Below are 14,671 nucleotides of genomic sequence, written 5' to 3'. Positions count from 1 at the left end.
ATTCCAGTTTTTCCTTAGCGGGTGGAGCGCAGTTCCTGAAACACAGCTCACATTCTCAACAGGTCACACATTTCTCAGAACTTGATCGCAGGATGCAGAGCAGTAAATCCATTTCACTTCTTTTAGCACAAAAAGCAGAAATGAAAAGCAGTTTGTCAAAACTATAAATATACAGATTTACATTTCAACACAAAATTCAGTCATTCGAGTCTCAGTAAGCAAAACACAAGCAATGATTTTCAGCAGAAAGACATCGTCTAACAAAACGGTTCATCAACCAATGAGACCTTCATCATATATAAGAGTGTGGATGAATTGAAGTTTTGTATATTTTCTTTGCAACATCAGTGTATGGTTGCTGCTGATGCTGCTACTGCTGATGATGAAGACGACAATGATGATGTATCTGCATTTTTTTCAGTTTCATATCAGTGAATAATCATCTTGAAAAAACACTGAATAATTTGTTGCTGTCACTGAAGAACTGTCTGTCTTTCAGTGTGAAAGTTCTTTTCTGTGTGTTAGACTCAGGTGTTTCAAGTCAAGTCAAGTCAAGTCAAGTTTATTTGTATAGCGCTTTTAACAACAGACATTGTTGCAAAGCAGCTTTACAGAATTTTAATGACTTTAAACATGAGCTAATTTTATCCCTAATCTATCCCCAATGAGCAAACCTGTGGCAACGGTGGTGAGAAAAAACTCCCTCAGACGACATGAGCAAGAAACCTCGAGAGGAACCAAACTCAAAAGGGAACCCATCCTCATTTGGGTGATAACAGACAACGTGATTATAACATTTTTAACAGTTTTAACATGAAGTCAGTTTCGTTGATGTTGTAACTCTTCATTGATGGAAACTTGAGTGCACAACTGTTCATGACAACTGCAGTCCTAAAGTTAGCAAGTCAACTGTCGTCCTCAGCCATAAAAGCATTACTGTAAGAGTCCAGAGCGTCTTCCAAGTGTGACTTTCAACTGTCCATATGGGGCCGTCCTCCACAGGAGTGATGTGATGAGACTCCAGCCAGATGTAGGGCTTCAGGATGGATCAGGCAGGTCCGAGGAGCAGAAGAGGTTCAGCATCTTGATCTCAGGTTGTTAGATATGCCCAGGTATTCATCGGGAAAATCCTTGAAAAAATTGTCTTCAAATCAATTAACTGCCTTCTTGATATCAAACAGCCGTTTTGATAATTTTCAGTCAGGATTTCGTGCCAATCATAGCACTGAAACAGCGCTGATTAAAGTTATAAATGACATACGTCTTAATACTGATGCAGGCAAAACATCGGTCCTGGTATTACTGGACCTCAGTGCAGCTTTTGATACTGTTGATCACAACATACTGCTATATCAACTTGAACACTGGGTTGGGTTGACTGGTAAAGTTATCAATTGGTTAAATTCATACTTAAAAGATAGAAGCTTCTTTGTTACCATGGGAAATTGTACCTCAACGTCAATGTCCTTGACCTGTGGTGTCCCCCAGGGGTCAATTCCTGGACCATTACTATTCAACCTTTATATGCTCCCACTTGGGCAAATTATCAATAACAATTCAATTTTGTATCACTGCTATGCAGATGACACCCAAATTTATTTTGCTCTATCACCTAATGATTATGCCCCCCTTGAATGTCTCTACCAGTGTATCGATCAAATCAACAACTGGATGTCACAAAATTTTCTTCAGCTGAACACAGATAAAACAGAAGTAATTCTATTTGGAAAAAAGATGAAAGACTCAGAATTACCACTATTCTTGACACAAAAGGGATTAAAACTAAAGAAATGGTTAAAAATCTTGGTGTTTTCATTGACAGTGAGCTAAACTTTGACAGTCACATGAAAGCAATCACTAAAACGGCATTTTATCACCTAAAAAACATTTCCAAACTAAGAGGACTTATGTCAAAAAATGATCTGGAAAAACTAATACATGCCTTCATCTCTAGTAGGGTTGATTACTGCAATGGCCTTTTCACAGGCCTGCCAAAAAAGACCATCAAACGACTTCAGCTGGTTCAAAATGCAGCGGCTAGGGTTCTCACATGAACAAAAAGAACAGAGCACATTACTCCAATTCTAAGGTCCCTTCACTGGCTTCCAGTAAGCTACAGAATTGACTTTAAAGCATTGCTGCTGGTGTACAAATCTCTAAATGGTACAGGGCCCAATTACCTCTCTGATATGTTGCAGCGGCCTAACCCAATCAGATCTACCAGATCGCAACAGAAAAATTTACTATTAAAACCTGTTGTTAAAACAAAGTATGGTGAAGCAGCTTTTAGCTACTATGCAGTGCAGCTATGGAACCAACTGCCAGAGGACATCAAAAATGCTCCTGCTGTTGGCAGCTTCAAATCTAGGTTAAAGACCAAGCTGTTTTCAGATGCTTTCTGTTAAATAATTAATATTGTCTTCTTTACATGTTTTATAATCTTTACTTTTACAGTCTCTGCATGTTTCAAATTTTACTTAACTTTTATTCTATTTTATTCTGCTGGTTTTTTTTCCCCTATTTGAACTTCTACTTCATTTTATTATTTTATTTCTACTATTGTTTAATTCTTATTATATTTCTTCCCATTTATTTTATGTAATTTTATTCTCTATTGTTTACTGTTTTGCTTTTACTTCTGTAAAGCACATTGAACTGCCACTGTGTATGAAATGTGCTATATAAATAAACTTGCCTTGCCTTGCCTTGAGTACAAGCAGGGACTCCGGCAACTAACTATGACAGCATAACTAAAAGGGGAGAGCCAGAAGGTAACACAGGCATGAGGGAGCCCCGGGACATAAAGGAGCAGCCACTACACCATCAACAAACTCAAGTGAGCAAGCGAGTGGGGACTGACAGCATCTATACATCCAACACTCTGTCTGAGGATCCTCCAGATCTCCTCCTTTCCCTCATAAACACCATTAACAAAAGGCTTGACTAAACGGATATGTTTTCAGCTGAGACTTAACACTGAGACTGTGTCTGATTCCCGAACACTACTTGGAAGGCTGTTCCATAACTGTGGGGCTTCGTAAGAAAAGGCTCCACCCCCGATGTAGCCTTCATTATATGAGGTTCCAGCAGATAGCCTGCACCTTTTGATCTAAGTAGGCGTGGCTTTAGAGGTCAACAGTAGAATTTCATAAACAATACAAAATTTGATTGGGAGCCAATGCAGTGTGGATAAGACAGGGGTGATGTGGTCATATTTTCTAGTTCTTTTATTTTGTTTCACAAAAATGAACATTTGAAAATGTCGCTGTATCCGAAATCACTCACTTGTTCACTACTCCCTACTCACTGTCTATGGAATTCTATATAGAGGACTATATAATAAGCTCATTGGTAAAATGAAAAAAAAAAACACTTTCAGACACTACTCCGGCGTGCCATTATTTACGTCACTACTGTCACACAATTAAACTGTGCCAGATCAGTTGGCTGGTGGGTTTTCAAAATAATAAACACATGCATGTATTTTTGTGATAAATCCATATTATACTGAGCGCATTTCCTACATTAATAAATACAAAGTACCTTGTGTCTGCTGCATCTTTCAGCTCTTTTAAATCAAGGCTGAATACTTTCTTTCTTCGCCACTGCGTTTTATTAAATCAAGTTTGAGGCTTTTAATTAATTCCTCACTCTGCACTCTAACTTTTATTCTTGTATTTTATCTGTCTTATTCTCATCTCATCTCATCTCATTATCTGTAGCCGCTTTATCCTGTTCTACAGGGTCGCAGGCAAGCTGGAGCCTATCCCAGCTGACTACGGGCGAAAGGCGGGGTACACCCTGGACAAGTCGCCAGGTCATCACAGGGCTGACACATAGACACAGACAACCATTCACACTCACATTCACACCTACGCTCAATTTAGAGTCACCAGTTAACCTAACCTGCATGTCTTTGGACTGTGGGGGAAACCGGAGCACCCGGAGGAAACCCACGCGGACACGGGGAGAACATGCAAACTCCGCACAGAAAGGCCCTCGCCGGCCACGGGGCTCGAACCCGGACCTTCTTGCTGTGAGGCGACAGCGCTAACCACTACACCACCGTGCCGCCCTGTCTTATTCTATTTTAGATTATTTTTATTCTCTTACTATTTTTAATTGTACTTGAATGTCTGTTTATAATGTGTTTCTTCCTCCGTCTGTTCACCCCATACACTTTTTTTTCTTTCAGCGTGACCGCAGTGCATGTGGGATACTATGAGTGCACTATATAGGGTGTAATAATTCTCACTATACATTCAGACAGCACTGCAAAATGCCGAACTCTCTATAGTCCATGATATAGTGAGTGATTTCAGACACAGGGGTAATCTGTCACTCTCAGAACTTCTCATCTCATCTCATTATCTGTAGCCGCTTTATCCTTCTACAGGGTCGCAGGCAAGCTGGAGCCTATCCCAGCTGACTACGGGCGAAAGGCGGGGTACACCCTGGACAAGTCGCCAGGTCATCACAGGGCTGACACATAGACACAGACAACCATTCACACTCACATTCACACCTACGCTCAATTTAGAGTCACCAGTTAACCTAACCTGCATGTCTTTGGACTGTGGGGGAAACCGGAGCACCCGGAGGAAACCCACATAGACACGGGGAGAACATGCAAACTCCACACAGAAAGGCCCTCGTCGGCCACGGGGCTCGAACCCGGACCTTCTTGCTGTGAGGTGACAGCGCTAACCACTACACCACCGTGCCGCCCTCTCTCAGAACTTATTCCATTTAATACCAAAATAAAAAAAGAGACACAATTCTATTCCAGTACAACACAAAAATCAAGAAGGTCAAAGTTTGCCAAATGCAGCAGCCTGGAGATGTATTTGAGTTTACTCTGAATTTTAAATAAACAATGGTACATACTGTATGAAGAATATTTAGAACAAAGTTGACTTTTTAACATGAGGGAATAATTTCCTGTGTTGTTTCATTCCCTGGAATTTACACTGATACTGATTTTCATCTTTGGTCAGGGTTCCTGAGGACAGGACACCGAGAGCTGCAGCTCTTTCAGCTCTTTCATATCATTCACAACTCGAAGTGATCCAATAACGTGTTTGGCTACTTTGAAGTTTCATTTTCTTCCCATAATGCAGGATCTGTCTCAAGAAAAATGGCTCAGTGTTCACTTTCTGGAAGAACTTTTTTGTTGCTGCGGTAAGGAGTTTTGCTGTTCCATCAAATGACGCCTTGATTCGTTCACTTTTCTCAACGCACTTGCCATTTCCTTTTTCTCACGCTCCTACACCCCTCCATCCACCTGCTGACAGCAGCACGATGCATCAAATCACGCAGACACAAATCAAGAGCTTCAGTTAATGTTCACGATGTTCAAACATCAGAATGGAAAAAATTGTGATCTCAATTTTTGTGTGACTTTCTTTCTTTCACTGCGGTACGGGTGTCAGTTTGAGCCAGATGAGTATTTTTGGTTTGAGTATTTCAGAAACTGCTGATCTCCTCCTGGGGTTTTCACACACAACAGTCTCTACACAGAATGGTGCGAAAAAACAAACAAACAAGCATCGAGTAAGTGAGTGAATGAGCAACAGTTCTGTGGGTGGAAACAAACGCCTTGTTGATAAGACAGGGTCAGAGGGAAATGGACAGATCGGTTTGAGGTTAGAGATTTTTTTTGCCAGGAAGGATATAGCAACTCATATAATCACTCTTTACAACCGTGGTGAGCAGAAAAGCATCTCAGCATGCAACAGAAAACAGAAGAACACATCAGGTTCCACTCCTGGTCTGGTTCTGGTCTTGACTCAATCTTGCCCTGCCTTATCTTGATCCTGACTTGATCTCAACCACTCAATGTCTTGGTCTTATCTTGGTCTCGGTTTAGGTGGTCTTGACTACAACACTATTTTGCATTATTTTATATTTGTGTGTGTACGTATTTACTTGTTTTGTGTATTTTTACAGATCTGGACTGTTTTATTAGAATATTTAGTTGTATTTTTGTTATTTTTCCCCATTGCTGATCTGTGATATTAAATGACCTGTGATTACTTGTGATAAAAATGTAATCACAGATAAGCATTATGTTTGATGTAATTATGAGCATGAGTTTGTTTTAGTTTTATACATTTAAAGAAATAAAGAAAGAACAACTTTATTCATCACACACGTGAAATTCCTCTCCGCATTTAACCCATCTGAAGCAGTGAACACACACATGCGTGCGCGCACACACAGCAGTGGGCAGTTATGCTAACAGCACCCAGGGAGCAGTTGGGAGTTACCGTAGGTGCCTCACTCAAGGGCGCCTCAGCCCAAGGCCGTCCCATATTAGCCTAACTGGAGGGGAAACCGGAGCACCCGGAGGAAACACACACAGAACATGCAAGCTCCACACAGAAAGGCCCCCCCTGGCCGCTGGCCTCAAACCCAGAACCTTCTTGCTGTGAGGTGACCGTGTTAACCACTTACACCACTGTGCCGCCATCACTGTCCTGACCACAGGGTAGAATTTGGTTCCCTGGTTGACTCTCTGTAGATATTTAACAAGGGTGTATTTCATCTCGCCTACTTTGACGAAAGTATATTTTTGTTTTTCTTTCCTGTTAGTATTTTACCTAATCTATACAAACAAACAAATGAATAGATAAGTCACTGCAATACTTATTAACCTGTATGAGGCACCTCGAAATAAATGTTGATTTCAGTAAAACTTTGCACGAAGATTTCTTTTATATTTTGGCATAAATTGAACAGGTGAGAGGAAGAAAATTCACAAGTCAAAATTTTACGCATATAACCTGAAACACCCAAATGGAAGACTTATCTGAAATTGAAACTAAAGCAGGATAAGGAACATCAATCTAAATGGGATTATGTATTATCTCACACCAAACCTGAAATGGATTATTAGCTTATTTGGTGATAAGGCCGGTTGCCATGGCGTGGCATCCGTTATCCGTCCATCTGTCCGTCCACAATTCAGTTAAATCGTATCTCCTCCATCAATTCTCCATGAATTTCCATTCTGATTGTTTTGTTTGAAAGAACTCATCACTCTGCGCAAAACTTGGTCATTGTTTGGTCAAATTTTTTTTAACGAGTTACTAATTAGGCCAAATTAACGACCTTTCCAGGCCTCTCACTAGAATTGTATTATTTTCAGTTAAATCATGTCTCCTCCTTCAGTTCTCAACAGATTTCAGTTCTGATGCTTTGTTTGAAAGAACTCAACCTTCTGCACAAAACTTGGTTGTTGTATTGTCAGATTTTTGCTAACGAACTGCTAATTAGGTCACCTTAAGTTTTGGGACTTCTCATTAGAACTGTATCTCCTCTCACAGTTCTCACCCGATTTCAGTTCTGATTGATGTTTTGGGTCGATCTTCCCTCGGGGAACAAAATTTAGTCCTTTGTTGATGCTCCTGTTGTAAACAGTTTGTGGTGGAGGTTGGTCCTCTCTTTCTCACTGTCACATTTCAGTTCTGTTGGATGTTTTGGTCATCAGGGTTGTTTTGATGGCAGGCCAGATGAGCTCCTATGCACCTGATGTTCTGGTTTAACAAATGAACCTTTGAGGTGACCATTTAATTTTGATGGATGTTTGTCCAATTTTGATTGTGGATGTTCAGGAACGAGCCCTGTGATGACCTGGCGACTTGTCCAGGGTGTACCCCGCCTTTCGCCCGTAGTCAGCTGGGATAGGCTCCAGCTTGCCTGCGACCCTGTAGAACAGGATAAAGCAGCTAGAGATAATGAGATGAGATGAGATGAGATGAGATGAGATGAGATGAGATGAGATGTTCAGGAACGATAGTGAAAACCTCTGATTCTGACGAAATGTCAATCTGCTTTTGCAAAGGCATTTCAATGTTTTAAGTATCTCAGAACATTTTCCTCATGGTATGGATGTGTTTCAGGAACTGTGCACCACTGATTAAGGAAAAACTGTAATGAATCTTGTTCTAAAACGTTCTGGTTTCCAGAGCAACATGAAGCTACAAGGTGGATGTGTGACAAACGTTTTTAAAAAACGAGTTGATATGATGAAGTTTCCTGTAAAGCTCTAAGTTTCAGATTTCAGACATTTTCAGGACAACTGTTTTTTTTTTCCTGATTTTTCAGTTTCATATGACGGCTGGTCTGGGAACAACCATTTAACGCTGCTGTAATGTAAATGTGAACAGAATGAACCAGTTTCAACAGACATTCAACAACATTAAATCTACCGTAACTCATCTCATCTCATTATCTCTAGCCGCTTTATCCTTCTACAGGGTCGCAGGCAAGATGGATCCTATCCCAGCTGACTACGGGCGAAAGGCGGGGTACACCCTGGACAAGTCGCCAGGTCATCACAGGGCTCTACCGTAACTATAAACAGATAAAAAATATGACATGCTGTAATCGTTGATATTTTGCTGTGGTTGTAATTAAACACATCGGGACATGCCTGTAAAGGAAAATAATCTCAGGGTACAGTAACTCGATTATTTTCCTATAACAGCACACCCCTGATGTGGTTTATTCCATACTTACTGAACTACAGCCTGCCTTCAGATCAGGAGATGTACAACCCTACAGTACAGCCAGAGCTGACCTGAAGCGTGACATCAAGAAGGCCAAGCACTGCTACAAACAGAAGGTTGAGGAGCATTTCTCCAACTCCAGCCCCCGACGTATGTGGCAAGGCATTCAGGTCATCAGCGACTACAAGTCCAACAACCCTTCCCTCGCATCCTCTGATATCTCCTTTCTCAACAAGCTAAACAATTTCTACACTCGGTTTGAGAAGGACAACCAGGAGTCTGCATCCAGGGCAAGGCTGACTACAGACCACCAACCCCTAACACTCTCCCCCACTGATGTCAAAGCAGTGCTGAGCAGGATCAATCCACATAAAGCTGCAGGCCCTGATGGCATCCCCAGACGTGCGCTCAGAGCATGTGCTGGGGAGCTGGTGGGGATCCTGACGGACTTATTCAACATGTCTTTGGCCCATGCTGTCATTCTGACCTGCTTCAAGACCATCTCCATCGTGCCAGTACCAAAACACTCCACTCCAACATGTCTCAACGACTACCGTCCAGTAGCACTCACCCCCATCATTACAAAGTGTTTAGAGCAGCTGGTCCTGGCACATCTCAAATCCTGTCTTCCCCCCACCCTGGACCCCCACCAATTTGCCTACCACAAGAACAGGAGCACAGAAGATGCAGTCTCCCTAGCACTGCACTCTGTCCTCTTGCACCTGGATAATGGCAACACATACGCCAGAATGCTGTTCATAGCCTTCAGTTCAGCATTTAACACTGTCATCCCCTCTAAGCTCATCACCAAGCTCACAGATCTGGGCATCAGTGCTCCCATCTGCAACTGATTGTTGGATTTTCTAACCAACAGGCCCCAACATGTTCGTTTAGACCATCACTGCTCCTCCATCCTCATCCTAAACACCGGCATACCACAAGGCTGTGTGAGAGCCCATTCCTCTACTCCCTTTTTACTCATGACTGCAGACCTGTACATTACACTAGCACCATCATCAAGTTTGAGGATGACACCACAGTGATCGGCCTCATCAAGGACAACGATGAGTCAGCCTACAGGGAGGAGGTGGACCACCTGGCTGTGTGGTGCAGCGAGAACAACCTGCTGCTTAACATCAATAAGACCAAGGAGCTCATCGTGGACTTCAGGAGGAATGTTGACACACACACACACACACACACACACACACATCAACGGTGCAGCAGTGGAGCGTGTGACCAGCTTCAAATTCCTGGGGATCCACATCTCGCAGGACCTCACCTGGACAACCAACTGCCCCAACTTGGTCAAGAAGGCTCACCAGCATCTCTTTTTCTTGAGGACTCTGACGAAAAACCACCTTTCTTCAGACATCCTGGTGAACTTCTACTATTGTACCATTGAGAGCATCCTAACCAACTGTATTACAGTGTGGTATGGAAACTGCTCTGTCTCGGACCAGAAGGCACTGCAGAGGGTGGTGAAGATTGCCCAGCGTGTCGTGGGAGCCTCACTTCCTGCTATTGAGGACATCTACAGGAAGCAATGTCTCAAGAGAGCCATAAACATCAACAAAGACTCCTGCCATCCAGCACACAAACTGTTCACTCTCCTGCCCTCTGGAAGGCGCTACAGGAGCCTTCGGGCCAAAACCACCAGGTTCAGGAACAGTTTTTTTTTTTCCTTCAGCTGTCTCACTGCTGAACTCCACCCCCCACACACACAGTCCCCTCCTCCACACACACACACACCTCAAACAAACTGAAATGACTTGAATTGACTTCATTGCAGTATCATTATTTGCACTACTGTTTCTTCATACTGTGTTTTGTATATACTGCAAATATCTATGTATCATACGGTTGCACTACAGCTCATTCATATTGCACATTTTGAACATACTGTAAATATCATATACCATTCCATACCCTGTAATTCCTGTACATTTATATTTATGTATATTACACTTATGTTATTTACTGCTATGCACTTCTGGTTAGATGCAATCTGCATTTCGTTGCCTTGTACCTGTGACATGTGCAATGACAAAGTTGAATCTAATCTAGTCAGGGTTCGTACAATCTGTACCACGCATACTGGGCTTCACAACATCATAAATTAATCATATAAGCGTTCATGTAGATGTTATATTTATTTCATCACAGAACAGACGAAGGCTGCCAACAAATAAACGCGGTACATAAATATGAAAGGTTCGTAAAGCCCATGAGTGGTGTTGTGGTGAAGAGCGGCGTGAAGAATTTGAAAGGCATGTGGGGAAAAACAGCATCTCGAACATTTTAATGAGAATTTTATTTCAGGGTGCTGCCTTCTTCACGACAGTAACCTGAAAATGACAAACAAGAAGGGAAAGGCATGTGAGGGAGCGCATGCAGATAACTAATGAACCTCATAACCTCTGTGTGCAGACAGACAGACAGACAGACAGACAGACAGATGTATAGATGGATGGATAAAAGGATGAAACTTCACTGAGAATTTACTTTCAGGGTGATGCCCTTCACATGCCAAACTGAAAAACCTCAAAGTGAGAAAAATGCCTGAAGGAGTTAGAAACTAATAAAATACAAAACCTTTGTGTACAGACGGACAGAGAGACAGACAGAGACAGACAGACAGAGACAGACAGACAGAGAGACAGACAGACAGACAGACAGACAGAGAGGCATACATATGGAGAGGCAGACAGATAAAGAGCCAGCCAGCCAGCCAGAGAGAACGGGGGCAGACAGAGAGACTACCAGACAGAGAAACAGACAAAGAGACAGTGAGACAGACAGACAGACAGACAGACAGACAGACAGACATATGGAGAGGCAGACAGATAAAGAGACAGAGACTGCCAGAGAGACAGCCAGACAGAGAGAGAGACAGAGGGAAGAGGGCAGACAGCCAGAGAGACAGCCAGCAGGGAGCAGACAGACAGAGAGACAGACAGAGAGAGACAGACAGAGAGAGACAGACAGTGATTGAAGTGACAATGATGAAATCATGAATGCAGTTCAGTGAAAGCTGAAGATGCAGCGCCTCCTGCTGGTGAACAGAACAGAGTCATGACACTCAGAGCAGAGAGACACTTCAGTGACCTGCTTCTGTTTAAACAGGTCTTTAATAAGAACCGGAGAAATCAGGAACGCCCGAAACGCGCCTCTACAGGACGACTGAGTCCATGAGCATAGAGGTCTTTCCTAAAATAAATGAATCAGAAGTCATGACTGTGTGTGTCAGTTCTGACATCCTGCCGTCCTCCGTTACTGTTTCCACAGGACAGGAAAAGTGAAGAGAGACAGAAAATTACAGAGTGGAGAGGAAGCTGTGGCTGAGACAGAGACTGGGGGTGGAACTGAGTGAGAACCTAATTCAGTGCTGGAGCCATGGTCAGGGGAATAAAACTTTACTACAGAGAGAGAGAGAGAGAGAGAGAGAGAGAGACATGAGGAGAGAGAGACATGAGGAGAGAGAGAGAGAGACACATGGAGAGAGAGAGATAGAGGTGAAGAAGAATGTTCCAGATGTTATTTCATTGTTCTGACGTCTTCAGTTTTGTTCTACAATGTAGAAAATAGTCACAATACCTACTCTGAGAAACTATAAATGAGCAGAGTAGGGGTGTACAAACTTTTCACTCACTGTATACAGTAAATATAAATCCATTAAAATGCTATTTAAGTTGTTTTTTTTAAATGAAACACATTTACTTAAGTGCTTTCTATCATATTTGTGATGTGACTTTCCTGTGAACTCGTTCTCACTAGCTGTGTTTCCATTAACTTACTGAATGTGAAATTTGAAATCGTGAACTAAAAATTGAGTAACGGAAAGGCATAAAGTTAAAAAAACTCAAATATCGCAAAAAGGTTTACATGCTCACATGAGCTGGTTTTTCAGTTTGACAGTTCGACAAAGCAATATTTCACAAAATTGAAATCAAAATAGGAACACATTTTCCCATTTGATTAAACACGACCACGGCTGTTGCAGTGCATGTTTTTGAAATCCGTGCAGAATATCAGGCGTCTTTAACAGTAAATCATCACTCAATGGAAACAAACCATTGGCAATTGTGTTTTTTTTTTTAATTGCTTCTATTTTGTGCAACATTGCATTGAAAATTTAGCGACTCTCACCCGCACCAGCTGTGTACAGAAATATCACAAATTGAATTTTACCCTTCACAGGGTGCGCTTATTTAAACATGGGGCAGTAGGGCAGAGAACAAAGCCAGCTCTGTGATCACAGGAACCTTGTGATCGATGTTTGTCATGTGATGAGGGCTTGTGATTGCCATTAGTGCGGTAGAGAGAGAGAGAGAGAGAGTCATCCTGAGTGTTGTCTCAAATATATACAAAGACTATGTAAGCTATACTAAAGCTATCAGGAAGGAGTTTAAAAAAAAAAAACACACACCACTCCGCATCGTGCTGTTACAGGAAACTAATCCACAGCGGGACGGAGTGATGAAGTGGAGTCACCACATCCACGCTAATTTTCCTACAGCAGTGTGACAGGAAGTATTTTATTCCTCTTCTACAACCCTAATTCCAAAATAGTTGGGACGCTGTGTAAAACATGAATAAAAACAGAATCTGAAGATTTGCAAATCATGGAAACCTGATACAGTATTTCACTGAAAATAGTACAAAGACAACATATCACATGTTGAAACTGAGAAATTTTATTGTTGTATAGCCCATTTTGTGATTTCCAATACAGAAGCATGCCTGTACAGTATGTGATGCAGTGCCGTCTAAGGGCCCGAAGATCACGGGCACTCAGTATGGTTTTCGGGCCTTGACCCTTACGCACAGAGATTCTTCCAGATTCTCTGAATCTTTTGATGATATTATGCACTGTAGATGATGATATGTTCAAACTCTTTGCAATTTTACACTGTCGAACTCCTTTCTGATATTGCTCCACTATTTGTCGGCGCAGAATTAGGGGGATTGGTGATCCTCTTCCCATCTTTACTTCTGAGAGCCGCTGCCACTCCAAGATGCTCTTTTTATACCCAGTCATGTTAATGACCTATTGCCAATTGACCTAATGAGTTGCAATTTGGTCCTCCAGCTGTTCCTTTTTTGTACCTTTAACTTTTCCAGCCTCTTATTGCCCCTGTCCCAACTTTTTTGCGATGTGTTGCTGTCATGAAATTTCAAATGAGCCAATATTTGGCATGAAATTTCAAAATGTCTCACTTTCGACATTTGATATGTTGTCTATGTTCTATTGTGAATACAATATCAGTTTTTGAGATTTGTAAATTATTGCATTCCATTTTTATTTACAATTTGTACTTTTTCCCAACTTTTTTGAAATTGGGGTTGTAGTTTTGAAAGAGAAATGTCATCCCATTCTTGCCTGATATACAATTTCAGTTGCTCAACAGTTTGGGGTCTCCTTTTGTTAGGACTAGGACTGTTTTGGCCTCTAGAGGCCGCTGTTATTTCCTTTTCATGTCGTGTTTATTTTGGCCTCTAGAGGCCGCCACTGTTCCTGTGTTTTGTGTTTGTGTTAATTGCCTAATTATCTTCACCTGTCTCCTTAATTAGTTTGTCTATTTATACCCCTGAGTTCAGTCCTCTTGTCACGGAGTCTTTGTGCTGTTATGTTTATCTCCAGTTTCCTTTGTACTGTGTTTTTTGATCTTCTTAGCTTTTGTATTTTTGCACTTTGCTTTTCTTTTGGATTATACTCTTTGGTTTTTTTTTGTCTTTTGTTTTGCCCTGTATATAGTGTATTTAGTTTAAATAAACCTTTTGATTCTTTTTCTACTTCCGCCTCACGCCTCTGCATTTGAGTCATCCCCCTGGTGGCCTAGTGGGGGTTTGCTGGATTATCACACCAACGAACCAGGTTCGAATCCCAGCAAAACCCTAACAGAAAGACTCCGTCATGACCGACTCAGCAGAGGCTGCTTCAACTGTCTACCCGGCCAACCTTCAGGGAATTATGGCAGCTTTGACACGCTTCGGAGCGACCATGGACGCTCATGGACGTACGCTCACCAGCCAACGTGAGGCCCTCGCTCGCCACGAGGAACTGCTTCAGCAAATTGGGAAAACCCTGGCACAGCTGACATCTCTGCCTGCATCTCCTGCTCCTGATCCAGTTCCTGCTCCTGATCCAGCTCCCA

At 42.1% G+C, this 14,671-nt stretch overlaps 1 protein-coding gene across 1 annotated transcript in view; it reads right to left on the bottom strand.

Moving 5' to 3' along the window:
* Nucleotides 1–1,101: 1,101 nt before the first annotated feature.
* sema6bb (sema domain, transmembrane domain (TM), and cytoplasmic domain, (semaphorin) 6Bb) overlaps nt 1,102–14,671 on the bottom strand; it is a 247,084-nt gene continuing 233,514 nt past the window's right edge. The window contains exon 17 of the mRNA XM_060932577.1: nt 1,102–1,130. Within this exon, the coding sequence (XP_060788560.1) occupies nt 1,117–1,130 (14 nt within the window). The 3' untranslated portion in view covers nt 1,102–1,116. The remainder of the gene's footprint in view (nt 1,131–14,671) is intronic.

The sequence above is a fragment of the Neoarius graeffei genome, chromosome 10 (genome assembly GCF_027579695.1).
Source record: "Neoarius graeffei isolate fNeoGra1 chromosome 10, fNeoGra1.pri, whole genome shotgun sequence".
Lineage (NCBI taxonomy): Eukaryota > Metazoa > Chordata > Actinopteri > Siluriformes > Ariidae > Neoarius > Neoarius graeffei.
Note: the sequence above shows the minus strand (reverse complement) of the source record. Positions and strands in the feature narration are given on the sequence as shown.